This window comes from Sceloporus occidentalis, unplaced genomic scaffold (genome assembly GCF_023333645.1).
Source record: "Sceloporus occidentalis isolate IW3139 unplaced genomic scaffold, rSceOcc1.0.p SCAF_9, whole genome shotgun sequence".
Taxonomy (NCBI): Eukaryota; Metazoa; Chordata; class Lepidosauria; order Squamata; family Phrynosomatidae; genus Sceloporus; species Sceloporus occidentalis.
The window spans coordinates 30486538-30504656 of NW_028316989.1; the positions used below are offsets into that span (position 1 = coordinate 30486538).

Consider the following 18119-nt stretch of genomic DNA (forward strand, 5'->3'; position numbering starts at 1 on the left):
AGTCCTTCCTTATAAGACTTGGTTTCCAGATTTCCATCTGGATTTCCCACCTCTGTGATAGAACTAGGAGTGCCTGGTCTCAGAAAGCCATTGGAAACTGTTTGGCTGGCTCTGCCAACTTGTCGCCAGCCAGGAGAGAGTCACACCCATTCTCTTTGCCCTTTTATTTACTCTTTTGATGGGATTTCATGTTCTTTGAGGCTGCTTTTATAACAAAGCAGCATGCCTACTGCCTCGTCTTGGCTATTTAATAACACCCTTCTTTGCTCCTTCCCTTTCTGTCTTGGGTAAAAAGGGAATTAAAAATAGCCATTTTTAATTTTAGAATTTTTGGAAATGCCCTTTCTGTCTTTGCTAAAAAGCAAAGTAAAAATAGCAATAATTATAAACACGACAACATTGAGGACAGATGTTTTATAACTCAGGAACAATGTGCACAAAAGGGTGGAAGAGTGAGTGCCCACCAGTGCACTCTCCTTGGCTACATCTGCACTGCAGAAATAATCCAGTTTGATGCCACTTTAACTGCCACGACACTATGCTATGGAATTCTAGGAACTGTAATTTGGTGTGACATTCAGCCCTCTCTGTCAGAGCACTCTGGTGCCAAAGCAAACTACACTTCCCAGAATTCCACAGCAGTGAACCATGACAGTTAAAGCTGTCTCAAACGGGATTATTTCCCCAGTGTGTTTTGGATCTAAATTGAGTACAAATGTGTGCGTGTGTGTATGTGTGTGTTTTGCAGCTACTGCTGCATAAAGACAGGTGAAGAAAGTGGGAGGAGGAGAAAGAAACGGGGACATTTTAAAAGCAGCTGAAAAAGTGGGAAGGCAGAGGATTAATCAGGATTAATCCTTGGCAGATTGGAAAGTACAGAGGTGGAATAGCCCTTTCTCATTGTCCCTCCCCAGCAAATGACACTGTTGCTTCTCTGGATCTAGAAGCAGTATTCTTTGACTTTTCTCCCGGAGAATCTCATCATTTGAGTTCTTTACTTGCGGACTGCATGCCTGACTCCAGCCCCACAACCATGCTTTTGGCTCAGGCCTGTGGCAGGAATGTGAGCTATGCTCCAGTAACCTTATAAAGGCTTTGAAAGAAGGAACCCGTTGGCCAGGGCTGCTGTTTTGTGTGTATCCCTGTCATGTTTTTATCCCCCCATGCACTCAGTCCCCCCACAGTGCTTTGAATGGTGGAAAAAAAACAGTATCTGATTGACCTTACAAAGAGATTATATCACTTTGGGGTTTTTTAAAGGTCTGATGCAGAAGGCAATGGCACCCTGGCTAGCTTAGTTTGACTTCGGAATTGAACTTGAGTTCTGTTAGAATCCTGTTAGTATTCTACCAGATAGTGTTTAGTGTTGAGGTATAGTAGTTCAAACCTTGAGTGGATTCATTTCTCCATTGACATACAAGGCATACAAAAGCACTGAGTGAGGAAGGCAATGGCAAACCCCTTCTGAAATAATCTTGACAAGAAAACCTCATGATAGGGTTGTCTTAGGGTCACTATAAATCAGCAATGACTTGACAGCATACAACAACCACAGAAACGAGGTGGAAAACAGAATATTATGATGCCCATCAGGTGGTTTCCTGTAGAGTTTAGATCTCGTATCCTATTTATTGACACAAGGGTCAGGTCCTAAACAAGGAGGGCTGAAAGTGCAATCTGTGTGCCGCATGTACCCCCAAAGCCCTCATTTTTTAAACTCCAAATACCCCACAAGGGCAGATTTTTCTCCAAATTGCCCCCCAAATGGATGGCATTTCTGGCATGTTTCGGCACCCCAAAACTGTATATGTAACATTCGCTGTGAGAGAGGATTCTGGCTGGTTATTCTATTTATTTTTGAATCAGAAAGGAAATAAAGAGTTGCTTTTGGAAATCATAACTGTAATAGTAACTAACTATGGTTTTTTTTCGACCCTCCAACTGCATCCTCAGCTCCAATCAAGCCATGGGAAAGCCGTGCAAGATAATAAATGCCAAATGTGTGGGAGATGCATGTCTGCCTTGTTTCAAAGTCACCCACCATATGCTCTGAATTTCTCTCCCCGTAAAATATGAACATCAAACAGCTCTGCGCAACCCACCTCCCACCTCTTCAAGAAGTTTCCGTATGACTCCATCCTTTTAAAAAATAACCGGTTTTATTTCGACAACCTTTGCAAAGTTGGCCATCCTGTTATAAATTATTCAATCTGCAGGAGACAACATTTGATAGACATTTTCCTGAAAAAACAAAAACCCACCTCTAAATAGTCAGGCATTGCTTTAAACCAGGTTTATGGCTATTTTTTAACTAGTCCTTTCTCTGGCATCTTAGCCAGATATTCTCTGCATCTCCTGAAGATCCAGAGTTGGGAAAAAAGTTACTCTTTTGGACTTGTTGGTTGAAGAATTCTGGATTCTCCGGTCCAAAAGAGTAACTTTCTGGATTTCTGAATGTATGCACCGTCTTGGTAGGAGATTGCTTTAGGGTTACTGTTACCCCTTGGGCTTTTGTGAAAGAAGATCTTATGATCTGGAAGCAGAACCTGTTTTCCTGTCACTGACTTGGCTAAGCTGGTTAAAAGACCTGGGGCCCAGTCACACTACACGATTATAGTGCTATGATCCCACTTTATTTATGATTATGTTGCTATGATTCCACTTTATTCTTATGGAATCCTGGGGTTTGCAATTTGGCGAGACGCTCCCTGGCGGAGAATTCTCAGTTTTCTTCCCTAAACTATAAATCCCAGCATCCCTTAGGACTGAACCATGGCAGTTAAAATGGAATCATAGCATGATAATCCTATAGTGTGAACGGGCCCCTGGTAGGTTAACACTAAGGACTGTACTGGAAAAAAAGGATCCATTGGGTTCCCTTAGAGCACTGATTCCCAAACTTTGGTCCTCCAGATGTTTTGGACTTTAGCTCCCAGAATTCCTGACAGCTGGTCAAGCTGGCTGGGGTTTCTGGGATTTGACGTCCAAAACACCTGGAAGACCACAGTTTGGAAACTACTGCCTTAGAGCAAGGGAGCACTCATGTGACACTTTCGATGTTATTGGATTGGCATTCCCAGAACACTCTGCAAGGCTGGTTACTTGGGGACAAAAAGAAAATTTGATTGGGATGGGGAATAAATCTCATTTGGAGGAGCAAAGCCCTCCTTTTGTTCTCTTGGTATCTACACCATTTGGAAATCTGCAGTCCAACAGCATTTGGAAGGTTGCACAATGGACATCCTGGCCTTAGAATGACAAAATAAAAAAGATTCTATAGTTGGAAGGGGGTTTAGAGGTTGCCTAGCCTGACCCCCTAGGGACTCAATGCAAGATCTGCAATGAAGACTGCAACTACATTAGTGTCCGTGTTGGTGTCCAGCATCTGCTTAAATGGATATTTCTTCATCTTCTGAGGCAGACTGTTCCACTGTTGAATATCTTTTGCTGTTAGTTGACCACTACATAGCTGCTTCTCTACAGTTACCCCTCTACCAGTTCTAGATTTGCTTTCTTAACTGTGGAAATCTGCTTTGCGATAGCTGGGGGCTTCTATATCAGTGGGACTCTCAGGTCTACCTTTGTACTTTGAAAGAGCTGTCCAAGGTGCCAAACCGTACTTGCCATTTGGAAAGCTCCAGGAAAGGCCAGAGTAAGATCTGGACTGGATTTACCGACCCACTGACATAGCCAGCCTTGCATCTGCTCCATCTTTCTACGTGACACCCCTTCCTTGAGATATCGGAAGACAGCTATCATATCTCCCTTTAACCCTCTCTTCTCCAGAGTTTCTTTTACACTGCAGAATGATACTATCTTGAGACCACTTTAACTGCCAGGTCTCCATCCTAAGGAATTCAGGGATTTGTAGGTGTTTTTCACGAGAGCCAAAGAGCTTTGTTGGTCAGCCAAGATGGTCAGCCCAATAAGAATGAATTCAGCATTTTAGTAAGTCCTTTTAAAACCCAGAGCAGAGGCACCACTACATTGCCATTGAAAACACCAACTGCCACTAGAAAAGGGGGGAAAATGACCAATAATTACTTTTTCTTTTCAGGACAGTAACACCCTTTGGGTCTAGTTTTTCTTGGCTGGAGCTCATTTTTCCAGCCTAAGATTATAAGCCAGTGCCTTTTTTCTTTCTTTGTTTGGTTGCCTAGCCCTAGGGAACCAGTCACAACTCTCCATGGAAGTTAGTGCAAGTTACTCCTCATCTTCCTGACTTGGAGAAACATCTGTGGAAATCTTTACTTCTGGGGAAATCCTGCTGTGGGTTGGAACAGATGATTCAGAATGACCCGACATATACAAAGCACAGCTCAACGCTTGGCTTGTTGAAACAAAATCTACTCAAGTGCCGGTGATTCGCCTCAACATCACCTGACATTTCATTGCTTGGATGCCCAAAATATTTGCCTGGAAAATAATTTAAAAAAACCAACCCTCAAAGCAAAACATCAGTCTTCTTGGAATTGCCCAGTAAATGCATGCTTTGCTCATCTTCTGAAGTTACCCAATCTTGCAGTTGCCTAAGATTTTGGGCTAAGCGAACTCTGTATTAGTAAACAGTACTGAAAAATTCGGTATCAGGCTCATCTCGGTTCTGCAAAGTCTCCCTCGGACTTTCCAACCGTATAAAATTAGACCACTGGGCATGTTTTTGTACAATTTGTTCTGCAATGGTTGCTATTGTGCTTTGTAATTCCTTGGACTTTTGCTTGTCACCTAGAAGAGCAACATAAAGAACTGAAACCCCACCACCCCTGAACATCTGAATTCAGTTTCGTTTTTAGTTCTAAGGTTTTATGTGGCTTTTCAAGCACACAGTCTCATTCATAAGAGCTTAAAAATTAAATGGCTTTTTTTGGTGGGGGGATTTCTTTTTTTTTAAAAGAAGAAATCTTTGGTTCTCAAGAAGATAAACTGTACTTTTCTCTGCTCCCTCTGAAATAAGTCTTTTCAGGATCTTGCTGGTTTCTGTAGAGATTTGCCCATCATGAACTTAACATTTTTGGGGAAACCAAGATACTGTCAGCTCTCCATATCCATGGATATTTTTTTTGTCCATAAATTCAAGCATAAACAGCTTGGAATTTTAAAAATATATAAATTCTAAAAGCAAACCTTAATTTTGCCATTTTATATAAGGGACACCATTTTACTATGCTGTTGTATTCAATGTGACTCAAGCATCCATGAATTTTGGTACCCATGGGGGTCCTGGAACCAAATCCCAGCTGTTACCAAGGACCCACTGTAATTGGGATAATCCTGGAAGAGTTAAGCCCATACATGGACTTCCTTGTATTGCATTGACTGTCTCTTGTATGCATCAGCAAAGAGGAGGACAAGGAGAAGACGGAAGAGGCAGAAGGACCCTTGGATCCCTCTACCTGGAGACAGTCACACTGTTTAGTCTCTGTACCAAACCTCAGACCCAGTATTGGCTGTTCTTTAAGGCTGGGTTGGATGTCCTACAATACTGGAGAAGTTCTGGGTCCTGCTGTCCTCCTGGCCCTACACCTTTTGAGTTGAGTCCTGCTTCTTTGGCCTCCAGTGTGCTGACTGTCGACAAAGGAATGCCTTGGTTAGGGTCGGTCTTCCGGAAGGTCTCCTGGTCAACCACTGTCCCGTTCTTGTATTTGGGGGGCGTCCCTTGGACGTTGTGCTTTCCCGTCTTGTTCCGCTTGTGGAGGTAGAAGAGCAAGGGCAGGATCAAGGCCAGGAGCAAAAGGATGAGGCAGATGGGCAAGATGATGCTGAACATGTTGGCTTCAATGAAACCGAGGAGTGTGCCCCTTTCCGCTGGAGGAGGCAATGTTGTTATCCCTTGACCAGGCCATGCTGTTGGATGAGCTGGCAGCTCGCTGGGATTTTGGCTGGGATTTTCGGTCTGAGGTGGACTGGTAGGTAATGTCTGGGGAGAAAGGGTTATGCTTTGGGGTGTGGTGTTGAGTACCTCCTCTTCAAGATTTGGTGCTCTGAGCAGCGTAACTCCATAGGGTGCTGAGGAGTTGAAGGCCTCGGTTGTATACCCCATAGATTCCAAAGCAGGGGGAACTCCCTCAGCCACCAACTCAAACAGGAATTCATCATGCTTTCGGTTTTCCTCAGAGTCTTCCATCCCCAAGATTTCTAAGCCAACCAGCCCTTGCTCGAGATCATGCTGAGTGAAGGTATCAATTGGGACAAGCTGGTTTGTTTGGTCTCTGGATAATTTAACAAATTGGCTTCTTTGGGGAGCCTGGAGGATTTTGAACTCTGGATTACTCTTTGTCTTATTGGCCAACTCGCTCGCATCAAGGATGCTGGTGTCCAGCTGAATTGTGGTTCCTCCTGGCCAGAGGGCACCCTGTTTCATTTTGACCAAGGCCTTAACTGCAACACTCACCACACCTGATATATTGACCGCTCCCGATGTGGCAAGGAACTGGAATTCATCCTCAGAGGAGGCAAAATCGGTGAAGGTAAACATCACTTCTCCATCGTCCACTTGCTTCTGTGAAAATTCACTCACAGGCTTTTGATTGACCTCGATTTGGCCAAATTGGGCCCCCCCAATGATCCTGTAAAGAGTATTGCCCTCCTCTTTGTCCAAAGTCCCTAAAAGATGGTGGTGGGACAAGGAGGCCATGTTCAGACCCTGTGGTATCTCCAAGAGCGTCTGATTTGTTGCCCAGGTAATTGCTGGAACAACCATGATTTCCAAGGAAGTGAAAATAGTTGGATTGTGTCCATCAGAGATGGCAAAGTCCAACGTTCCAGAAGAGCTAGTTCCATTGGCGATGAACATTAAGTGCCCTGCATTGATGTCTGCTTGAGTAAACTGGGTAACAGGCACCTGCTTATTTTCAACCTGGGTCACAAAACCACTGGAGGACCCAGAAAGGATGTCATATTTGATTTCTTCTGGGGAGCTATCGGGATCCATGACATTCAAGTGCTCTTGGGAGATCCTCAAAGATGAACCATGAAGGACCCGTAGAACATGTCCTTCGCTGACCAGCCGTGGTGGCACCTCATTACTGTCCCTCACGGTGATGTTGAATGTTCCAGAAATGACAGGACCTTCTTCTTTTTGTGGGGGCTGAATTGATTTCACGCTATGATGCCGGAGCCAAGCGCTAAATCGGAAATGGTCAACCATGGTGCCGGGTCCATGGTGAGCATATTCCAACCCACCTGCAGCAAGGTCAGATTGCAAGAAATAGGGGTGCTTTCTGTTCACCGGCCCATCAGGGACAGACAGGGTTCCATAAGAAGGTAGCTGTGTGACCAGAAATACCACATCATAGGAGGGTGTCTTGGAGTCAGGTTCTTTATAGGCAAGGAGGTTGGAAGCATCCAGTAGTGAGACGTCAATCACTTTGCTTTGAGCTTCTGGAACAGTGAGGCCTAAAAAAGAAGATTGCAATCATGTCACTCCTCATTCTTTATTTCACCAAGATGAATATGCTCAGTTCCCTCAAACTCTCCCCATATGGTTTGCTCTCTGTACCTCTTTATCACCCTTTTGTCCTTCTCTGAACCTGCTTGAACCTGTGTGTGTGTGTGTGTGTGTGTGTGTGTGTGTATATATATATATATATATCTGTGTGTGTGTGTGTGTGTGTGTGTGTGTGTGTGTGTGTGTGTGTATAAATAATAATATTTATTTATATTTCTCGACTCTCCAAAGGATCGAGGCGGGATTACATCAAGTAAAAATGATACAATAATACAAAATATAATCAATAAAATACGAATACTGAATTAACCGACATTCCTATTAGTTCTCTAAAATAACAATTCATCAATTCATCAACAGCCAACAATCATAGTCAGGAGTGGAGCAATCGTCATAACCTTTTAGATGGAATCCGGTGGATATGCCCACCGGAAGAGATCCATTTTGAGCGCCTTCTTAAAGACCTCTAAGGTAGTGATAAGACAGATCTCTTCCGGTAGGCTATATATATGCTCCAACCTGTCTGTCCGTCTGTCGATAAATAGATAGATAGATAAATAGATAGAGACAGACAGACAGGTTGAAGCATACACACACACACACACACACACACACGTATACACATCCTTAAAACAAGACACCTTACAATATTCCCTGATCACTCTTCATTTAAAGTAAACATTGAATGAAAAAGCAATGTAGGGGAGGAATAAGTTACCCTATAAAATCCAAAATTCAAAACACTTCTGGCCCCAAGCATTTTGGATAAAGGAGACTTGACCTGTACTTTAGTGTATCATAGGATGGAATTACTTTTAAACAATAACTTTCCATGCTCTTCTCCACCATGAACAGTTGTGTGAGCCGTGAACATGACACTTGCTTTACCTTTGTTCTTCCACAACTGAGTGGCTTGCTGGGGACAGCTGTTCTCAAATGATACTGACACTCCAAGGATGTATGGATCCGTCGTTATGGATGGAGAAGAAACGTGGAAGTGAAAAGCATCCTCAAGACTCCAGAAAGGCTCAGATGGCATTTCGTGATAGTATGATATCACTCCGGCATCCACCTGGTTGGACGGCCAAAAAGAGAAGGTTTGCTTGATGAAAAGCAAGACAAGTCCAGAATACTGTTGGTGCCTTATGTTGGTAGAACTGAGACTGGGGTAAATCATTTTTCAGGCCTTGCACAAGGAGATATACAATACCTCCTGGTGAAATGCCTTTCCCTTGACTATGATATAGTAACTAGAAGATGCTGGGCACATCTTTGTGGCCAGTTAGCAACTAGGGAGCGAACCTGCATCCCAGTACCATCCGTGCATCTGAGGAAGAAGGACCAATATCACTCTTAGGACCTGTCTATACACACTATATGGCTATATATCCTATACATGTCTATTTGGCCCAACTGTGATCAGTGGGGTTTATTTTGCAGGTAAGTTTGCCAATAATAATAATAATAATAATAATAATAATAATTTTTATTTATATTCTGCCTCTCCCTACGGATGAAGGTGGGTTACAACAGCACAAATACATCAATAAAATACATAATATGTATATAACCAACAGTAAATAATCCCCTTTTAAACATGAATTTAGCATGATTGTTCATTTCATTGGTTTTGACCTTTTTGCATCATCTACTGGTTTAACTGTATTTTGTGGTAACTTGTCTTGTGAGGCACCCTGGGTCCCATATTGGGAGAAAGGCTGGATATAAACAAAATAGAATAAAATAATATACTGGCAAGGCTTTCTATTCCTCCAGTGTGAAATAGGATCACAGATCAAGAAGACTGGTTTGTCTCCTTATTCTCCTATCCTTCTGGTGGGTTCAGTCCTATCTATGTCTACCAAACTAATAAATTGGTGGCTCCCAAATGTTGGTCCGCCACATGTTTTGGACTTTGGATCCTAGAATTCCTGAACTGTTGGCCAAGATGACTGGGGCTTTTGGGAGCTGGAGTCCAGAACACCTGGAGGACCAAAGTTTGGGAATCATTGCGATACCATCATAGGACTGAAGTATGTTTTGCATGGGTTGCTCATCTCCAGATCTTGGATCAGAATGTTACAATGTGGGATGGTCCTTGTTCAATCCCTTATTTCCATGTATCCCCATCTTTCATGTTATCTCCCCAATGGTCAGTCTGTATTCTCAGAGACTGGAAAAGTAACTTTTTGGACCATCTTTGGCAGAGTTCTTACCTCAGATTGAGTGAAGTTCCTCAGCTGCTCTCCATCACTGTCCTTCTGGCTATTGAGCAACTTGCCAAACTGGGGAGGTTGTTCAATGATGTATAATAGAGATTGGGTTTCTCCTTCCTCATTGGTCACTGCTTTCAAATTCTGGCTTCTTATTGGCTGAGAAGCACCTTTAAAAGAAAAGGCCCAGGAGGAGAATCACTCATTTGGATCTGATGTGGCAAATCTCTGACCCATGGGTTTAGTCATGTGTAAAAAGAAAATGGCTTCCTGAACTTATTTCTGGGGCGCTGCAAGTTTTCTTTTGCTGCTGTATTTTATGTTGCTTTGGATCATATGTTTTATGGTCTATTTTGCTTTTAAATTGGCAGGTGACCACATAATTTTATATTAGGATGTAACTCACAGATGTCATAAATCGAGAGATTGGAATCCTTTTGGTGAGTTATGCTGAGAGTTATTCCAGTGTAGTGAGTTTTTCTGATGTTGCGTATGGAGCAGAGACACGCAATTTTAAATTATGTATTTTAAAGTATGCTGGAAGAACTTTGCCAACTTCAGATGATCTCCCTAAATAATAAATAAATAAATAAATAAATAAATACCTGGGCAGACAGTCAGATCTTCCTTTTTTTCCAGAATGATAGACAATTTCTTTTGGGCCCTCACAGCGAAGAAATGCCCTGGAGACATGTTCTCTCCGTCTGATAAATCAAAGGAAAACCCTCCATCCAGGAATCCTGTGGAATGGATTAAGAACAGAGGATGAAGTTTAGGACTCTGGGGGTCAATGGACGCTTAGCTTCTGCTGCTCCTGAAATTAAATAAGCTTGTGGAAAATATTAGACGAAATACTCATCTCTTCAATGAGAGCAATCGGAGATAGGAATAGTGGCTTATTTGGACTCCTGTTGGCCATGCTGGGTCAGGGATTTGGGGATGTTTTTATCTACCCTCCATCTTTTACAAGCTCTGAATTTCAGTGGTCATCTTGACTGTTTTGCTTTCCCTGGTTTTAGTTACACATGGTCAACCATGGTCTGAAAATATTACTCAGTTCCCTCTTATCCATAGTTTCACTTTCCGCGGCTTTAGCTACCCGTAGTAAACCATGATCTGAAAATATTACATGATCCCTCCTTATCTGCAGTTTCACTCTCCATAGTTTTAGTTACCTGTGGTCTGAAAATATTGCACGGTTCCTCATGTCTGCAGCATTGCTTCCTGTGGTTTTAGTTACTTGTGGTAAACCAAAGTCTGAAAATATTACCCATCCAAAGTTTCATTTTCTGCAGTTTCAGTTACCTGTGGTCAACCATAGTCTAAAAATATTGCCTGGTCCCCCTTTTCCATGGCTTTGCTTTTCTCTAAAATGATCATGAAAATATTACACAGCCCCCCCCCCCTTATCCATGGTTTCATTTTCTGTGGTTTTGGTTACCTGTGGTCACCCATGGTCTGTGGTTTTCATTACTTGTGGTCAACCATGGTCTGAAAATATTACAGTCCCCCTTTTACCCATGGTTTCACTTTCCATGGTTTTGTTACCTGCAGTGAACCACGGTCTGAAAATATTATGCAATCCCGCCTTATCTGTGGTTTCACTTTCAACAGTTTCAGTTACCCGCACTCGATCGTGGTTGAAAATATTACTGGTATAAGATACGGTAGTATCCGCAATGTAAGGTATCTGTTGCAGTTTTTGGAACATATCCTCTACAGATAAGAGTGGACTGCTGTATTTAGTTTATAGACCATATTGAGCAAAGAAGGACCAATGGCATGATTACATGTGAAAGCCACCATTTGCCCATCCATGCCACCATCTTGTCCCTCTTCTTTCCTCTACACACCTTCATGGATGAACTGAACAAGATGGCTGTTTATCTGGGCCTGGGTGAACCGCTGGACCGTATGGTTGGGTGAGGGCTTCAACACCACCTTCCCATTGATGGGCCTCCGGATGGAATAGACCACTTCCTCCGGTGGGTTGTCTTCATCTTCGCTTAGAAGGAGCTCAGGAGTGATCTCTGCAGTGGCGCCTTCTTGGATCTGGGAAGAAGAGTCAAGAAACCAAAGAAGTTCATCTCCAGGTATGTGTCCACCTTCTCACTAGAGCTGGGAAACAGTCCCTTTTTTGGACTACAACTCCCAGAATGGCTGGGGGATTCTGGAGGCTGTAGTCCAAAAACAACTCAGCCATGCTCTGTGTCATACCAGATCTACTTGCTTGTTGTTGACATCCTGTCTTTGTGTCTCTCCGGTGCAAGCTGAAGGCTTGTTAAAACTGGACATTTCTCGAATGAAAAATTCTCAAATGAAAATAGAAACTTGTTTATATCACTCTGTTTCTCATACCAAAGAATCCAGCCCCAGTCCATCCCCCCTGCAATGCTTTTCTATGTTTCTGTGCTGGCCAAATGGCCGTAATAAAGTTATTATTATTTCTATGTTTCTGAAGGCTTTATTCTGTCTGCAGCATTAATCATGTTCCAGCCAGTCCTTTATCCTGCAGCATTTGAAAAGCCATGGGGAATCTTTGTGAGTTCGGTTAAAAATATACTAGGCAAACAAAACTGTGAAGCAGCATGGTGCAGGAGTTGAGTCTTGGACTAGGGGTCCATCTATACTGCAGAAATAATGCAGTTAACTGTCTTGCCTCCTTCCTACAGAATATTGGGATTTGTCATTTTGGAAGGCTATCAAGGAAGTCTAGTACTTCTGAAAGTCTAGAGTTTCTGAAAACTCCCTTAGAAAATAATGGTTAAGTGTGCTGAACCTATAAATTGCATATGTTTATTACAATACCATTTAACCATCCAATGGAATAATAAGATCATATTAACATCTAGAAAATGATCACACAACAAGAACTACAAATGCCGTAGGATGGAGCTACAACACTTGAAGTTGTCTTAGGCTCACCATAAGTTGGAAAGGACTTGAATACATACAACACACAGACTTAGGATCCCTAACTCCAGGTTATAAACCCATCGCTGAGCTACTGAATACCAGCTGACATTTTCACTGGATTGAATTATTATAGGATTTCACCAGTTCTTTACACTGCAGATGGTCTTGAGTAAAGCAGTTCTGAAAGACTGTGTCCAAATAGGAAAGGAAATGAAATGACCAAGGGACCTGAAGCATTTTAGAAAGGAGCAGTATTTTAGTATGGAAATTATATCAACACGTTTCATCAGTTTGGTCAGATGCACAAGATGTTATCCACACGTGTCATAATGCACAAATGTGCATATGCGCATGCACGCACACGCGCGCGCGCACACACACACACACACACAGAGTAAACTCTGAGCCCAAATGACATGAAATACAAGAAATCCAATCTGTGACTTTTTTACAGAGTAACTACACCACTTGACACCTGTTGTGCACAAGGATAGCATCCATTTCCCTTCTCTCTGTGCTGGTTGAATTAGCAATGGAGAAACATGAGACAAAGGATAGTGTTCAGTGCTTCTAAATATTCCAGGACAAGGGCAAAATAATAATAATAATAATAATAATAATAATAATAATAATAATGGTAATAATATAAAAATCTTGAGAACTGTAGCAAGATATAAAGCATCTAATGGTAACATTTCCTTGGTCTATTTTCTCCCAAAGTGGCAAACAGCTGAAATCTGGGGATGTTGTTTAGAAATGGTTTGGTGAATTATAAGTGCAAGCCAGTGGGACGTAGTGGTTTGAGTGTATGACTATGACTCTGGAGACCAGGGTTCAAATCCCAGGTTGGTCATGAAACCCAGTGGATGACCTTGGGCAGCCTCAGAGGATGGTAATTGTAACCCCCCCTCTGAAGAAACATGCCAAGAAAACCCCATGATAGGCTTGTCTTAGGGTTGCCATAAGTTGGAAGTGACTTGAAGGCACACAACAACAAGGTTGATACAAATCCCTGTGTTGTAGGTCTAATTCTATGGGGATTTTACAACCACCTGCAACTTTGAGGGGCTTAAAATCCAAGTACAAGAGAGTTAAGATGCTGTAGAACTGCTACTTGCTGAATTAGTCCCATTTGGAGTAGACTCATATGAACTACATGTTGAATGGTGAGTCAACACTTAGGCAAATCCCATTGATCTACTCTGGTTGGGACTGACAAATGGATTCGGGTCCAAATCATCATTCTAATCTGACTTTGGTTTCCCTTCATCCTCCCTGCTTTTTCATTTGGTGCATTTGTCAACTACTCCAGCATTGCTCCTGACTTCTGTCATGCATGTTGCCTTGGGAACAAGCTATTCAGACACCATGATGTGGTGATTCAGGGCCCAGCTGCCCTTGGCTTCGGCTGCTGTGCTTGTGTTCAAACAAGGCACACCCAGTTCCTACAAAGAGATGCCCAGGCTTGAGACGCTGGATTGTGTTTGTTCGGAGCAAACATTTGGAAACGATGCCTTTGTGTTTCTGGTCTTCAGCAACTCAGGAGTGGTCTCCCAGTGGTTCCTCTTTCTCCTTTGAGCTTTGCAGCTCTTGTTTCTGTTTGCGGACAAAGTGTGCCTTTTCCAAGAAGGAATCCAAAAGGAGAGTTCTTCAAGTTGTAGGTCTAAGAACAACTATGATTTCTACCAGGGCCTTGGTTCATCCAACTCCAAGGGCTCACTATTTGCTTCAAGGTATATGAACCATCTGCCATGAATCTGACCTTCTTTGAGTCCAAATATGGCCCTATGGAAGCAGATGGGCATTTTGGACCAAAGCAGAATGCCTCTGTTCAGTGCAAAGTTGTGGAAGCAGAGTTGCACATGTGCTGTCACTGCACATGCAAATGGGCATTGGGTTGTGTGACACAAGGGCTCTGTAGCTCAACTCTGTGTATGGCTTTCTAGGCTGTATGACCTCAATGTAAGATCTCAGCCTCTTTGTCCCTAGACAGAGGCCTAGTTGTTGTTGGTCTGCCACTCTCCTCAACCTCTATAATCCTGGGGGACGATGGGAACTGCAGTACAACATGTTCTAGAAAGCCATAATATTGCTTCACGAAGCAAATTCTCTTTCTGTTTCTTGAATCACAGCTTTTTCCAGCAAGCAGTTTTGCAAGACTGGCCTGTGATCAACCAATTTGAGAATAGACCTTGTCTGCACTACAGAAATAAAGCTGTTTGACACCACTTTAACTGCTATGGAATGCTGGGATTTGTCATTTTGTGAGCTATTTAGCCTTCTCTGCCAGAGAGCTTTGGTGCCACAACAAACTACAAATCCCGGGATTCTATAGCATTGAGCCATGGAGGCTAAAGCGGTGTCAAACTGCATTATTTCTGCAGATAGTTTCAAGCAAGTGCTGGATCTCCTCCTCACTGGCAAATCCAGACCTTGGGAATAGTTCCTTTTTTTGTCAGAATCATCCAGGCAGCATGGCCTCTGGGTGAGCCTGGGAGTTGTAGTACGATCCCTGATTCTGAATTCAAGCTAGCCTCAGTTTTGACTGCAGGTCCCTGTTTTGTTGCAATATGAACAGGCAAATGAGGAAATGAATTTAGGGTGGGCAAATTAGAAAATCAAAGATGGATAAGATAGATACCCCCGTCTCTCCAATTTCTATTCTTCTCTCAGAATTTGCAAATCGTACCAAATTGTAGCTTTGTGGAAGCAGCCAATGCCAAACCTCTGGAAAAGGTAGTGGGAATGTCTTTGTTGCAAAGCAAGTCTTCCAAAGGGAAGGGCTGGAGCGAGCTTTCTCCATAGACCATGCTCATGTTGAATTATTCAAGCTTTATGCTTCATTTCTGCTCTTAGCTGATCATTTTATTATGTTTGTCCATACTCCGTGCTGCCTGTGATCTCTGGAAGAGTCACGTGGAGTTGGCCGGTGAGAGGCAGGGATGGCTCCTTCTGCCTTGCTTGCCTGGAGATGGCTTCCATATCATTTGGAAAGCAAGTACCTATGTGTCAGATTATCCTTCAATTTTGCTGTTTCTTCTCACATTTTTCTTTAACCTCCCCTACTTTTCAATGCCCTGGACCTGGTGTCTTCCATGTCAGTGGGGCAGGGGATCCACACCAGGTTTGGGTCCAGGGCTGGATTATGCATTAAGCAAAATAAGGATGTATAGTTTTTTGTGGGTTTTTCGGTCTATGTGGTCATGTTCTAGAAGAGTTTATTCCTGATGTTTCATCAGCATCTGTGGTTGGCATCTTCAGAGAATGCTGGCATGGAAGAGAGTTGGGCATATATCTATTGTGTGACCCTGGCTAGGGAGGAGTGATCTCCATGTTAATCTGTGTATTGTTCTGTTGTTGAACAACTCTCTTCCATGCTAGCATTCTCTGGAGATGCCAGCCACAGATGAAGGCGAAATGCCAGGAATAAACTCTTCTAGAACATGGCCACATAGCCTGAAAAACACACAAAAAACTATGGATGCTGGCCATGAAAGCCTTCGACTTCACAAAATAAGGATGTATTTAGGGCATCAAGGGAAGGAGGACACTATAGAAATTTTCCATATGGTGCAAAATTGGAAATGGTGCAGGTTGCAGAAAAAAGAAAAGGCTCCAAGAATAAATAAATGAAAAATACATACACATGTATACACAATATATAATATATGTTTGTTACTTTGGGCCTTCAAGTCGCTTCTGACTTATGGCGACCTGAGGCGAACTTATCATGGCATTTTCTTGGCAAGATTTGTTCAGAGGAGGTTTGCCATTGCCTTCCACTGAGGCTGAGATATATATATTGCAAGAGAGAGCAGAGTGCAGTGATATGGCCCTCCAAGAGGCCTAACGCCCCAGTTGCCCACAAACTATGGCCCAAAACCAGGGATTATAGGATTTGCAGGCCATCATGTCTTCTAGGCCAAGGATAAAAAGAGCAATACATCAATAGCATTGGACAGCTTAAGAAATCCAAAGTATTTCTGCTCTCTGTCAAGCAAACACATTTCTTCTTGCCCCCAGCAAGAAAGCCTCCCAGTCTGGGAATGTATTTTGAAAATTTTAAAAATAAAATGAGTCCTTGAACAACAACAGTAACAAACCTTCACCCCAAAACACACAGAACCCTGACCCTGAAGTGATCCCAATGAGCATCTGTTAAACAATGAGATCATGGCTTATGAGAACATCAGCTTGGTTTGGATCCTGTTCTGCCCTCATCATGTTTCCCCTTTGCTTTCTATTGCTCTCTAGTTCTCATGTGGGATTTGCTCTTCTCCTTCTGGCATGTACGCATCCACTCATGCCATCTTTTCTGCAGCCCTGATTGACTTGTCCTGAAGCAATGGGATGAATTAACCAGAGCCCTCAGGAGAATGGACAGGGTGTCACCATGAAAATGCCAAGGGCCTTTTCCATTTTGCTGCAGCAGAGGCGGTTTTATTTTTGGAAAAGCAGCTCGGACATTGCAAAATGCCCTGGAGGGTGCTGGAGTACAAGAAACAGTGCCACTGTGGCTCTGCAAGCTCTCCAAAGCTTTAGCTGATCATCTCCTCTTCCATGCTGCACAGTTGTACCACTTCCATTGCACTTTGCCATGGCAACATCCTATGGAGTGCTGGGATCTGTAGTTTGGAGAGGGACAAGAGCTCTTGGGCTGAGGACTCGCAATACCTGTTTCCTAACTGCAACTCTAAGGATTCCATAGGATTCCAGCATGGCAGTTGCACAACAGACCTATTTCACAAAAGGTCTCTTCCACGCTGCACTTCCATTACACTGTGACATGGCAACATCCTCTGGGGTCCTGGGATTTGCAGTTTGGAGAGGGATGAAAGATGGAAATAAAATACATAATACAAGACATACAAATAGGAGATAAAATAACTATGAAAGGAAGTATGGTTGGTGTTGGTGATGGTGTGTCAGTCGGATATTTGATGTTACTGTGAATAAATCAACGCTGAAGTTTTTGGAGTGTTTCTAATGGTACATATGTTTGTATACATGCTGAAATGATTTATAAAGATATATATGTTTCTTCCACACTGCACAACTGCAGCATTTCAATTGCACATGGCCATAGCAACATCCTATGGGATCCTGTGGAATTTGTAGTTTGGGGAGGGACCAGAGCTCTTTGGCTGTTGGGCGTCTTCAAGTTGTTTCTGACTTAGGGCGACCCAAAGACAAACCTACCATGAGGTTTTCTTGGCAAGATTTGTTCAGAGGAGGTTTGCCATTGCCCTCCCCTGCAGCTGAGAGTGTGTGACTTGCCCAGGGTCACAAGTGGGTTTCATGGCCTAGCTGAGATTCGAACCCTGGTCTCCAGAGTCCTAGACCAATGCCCAAACCACTACTTAATTGCAAATGCAAGGATTCCATAGGAATTAAAGTGGAATATTCCCCCATCCATAACTATTTCAAGAGGCTCTTAAATTGGTTCCATCTTAGCTACTCACTGGAACAACCTGAATTCATATGAATTTGGTTATCCCTTCTCCATCCCTTCTTCCTTGTGAAATATTATGCAAGAGAATAGA

General features: G+C 42.9%; 1 protein-coding gene across 1 annotated transcript in view; it reads right to left on the reverse strand.

Annotated features, from left to right (window-relative positions):
• Positions 1-2159: 2159 nt before the first annotated feature.
• CSPG4 (chondroitin sulfate proteoglycan 4) overlaps positions 2160-18119 on the reverse strand; it is a 93474-nt gene continuing 77514 nt past the window's right edge. Inside the window, exons 7-11 of the mRNA XM_089538278.1 lie at positions 11514-11712; positions 10266-10400; positions 9664-9830; positions 8336-8519; positions 2160-7395 (exon numbers count right to left, since the gene is read on the reverse strand). Of these exons, the coding sequence (XP_089394404.1) occupies positions 5432-7395; positions 8336-8519; positions 9664-9830; positions 10266-10400; positions 11514-11712 (2649 nt within the window). The 3' untranslated portion in view covers positions 2160-5431. The remainder of the gene's footprint in view (positions 7396-8335; positions 8520-9663; positions 9831-10265; positions 10401-11513; positions 11713-18119) is intronic.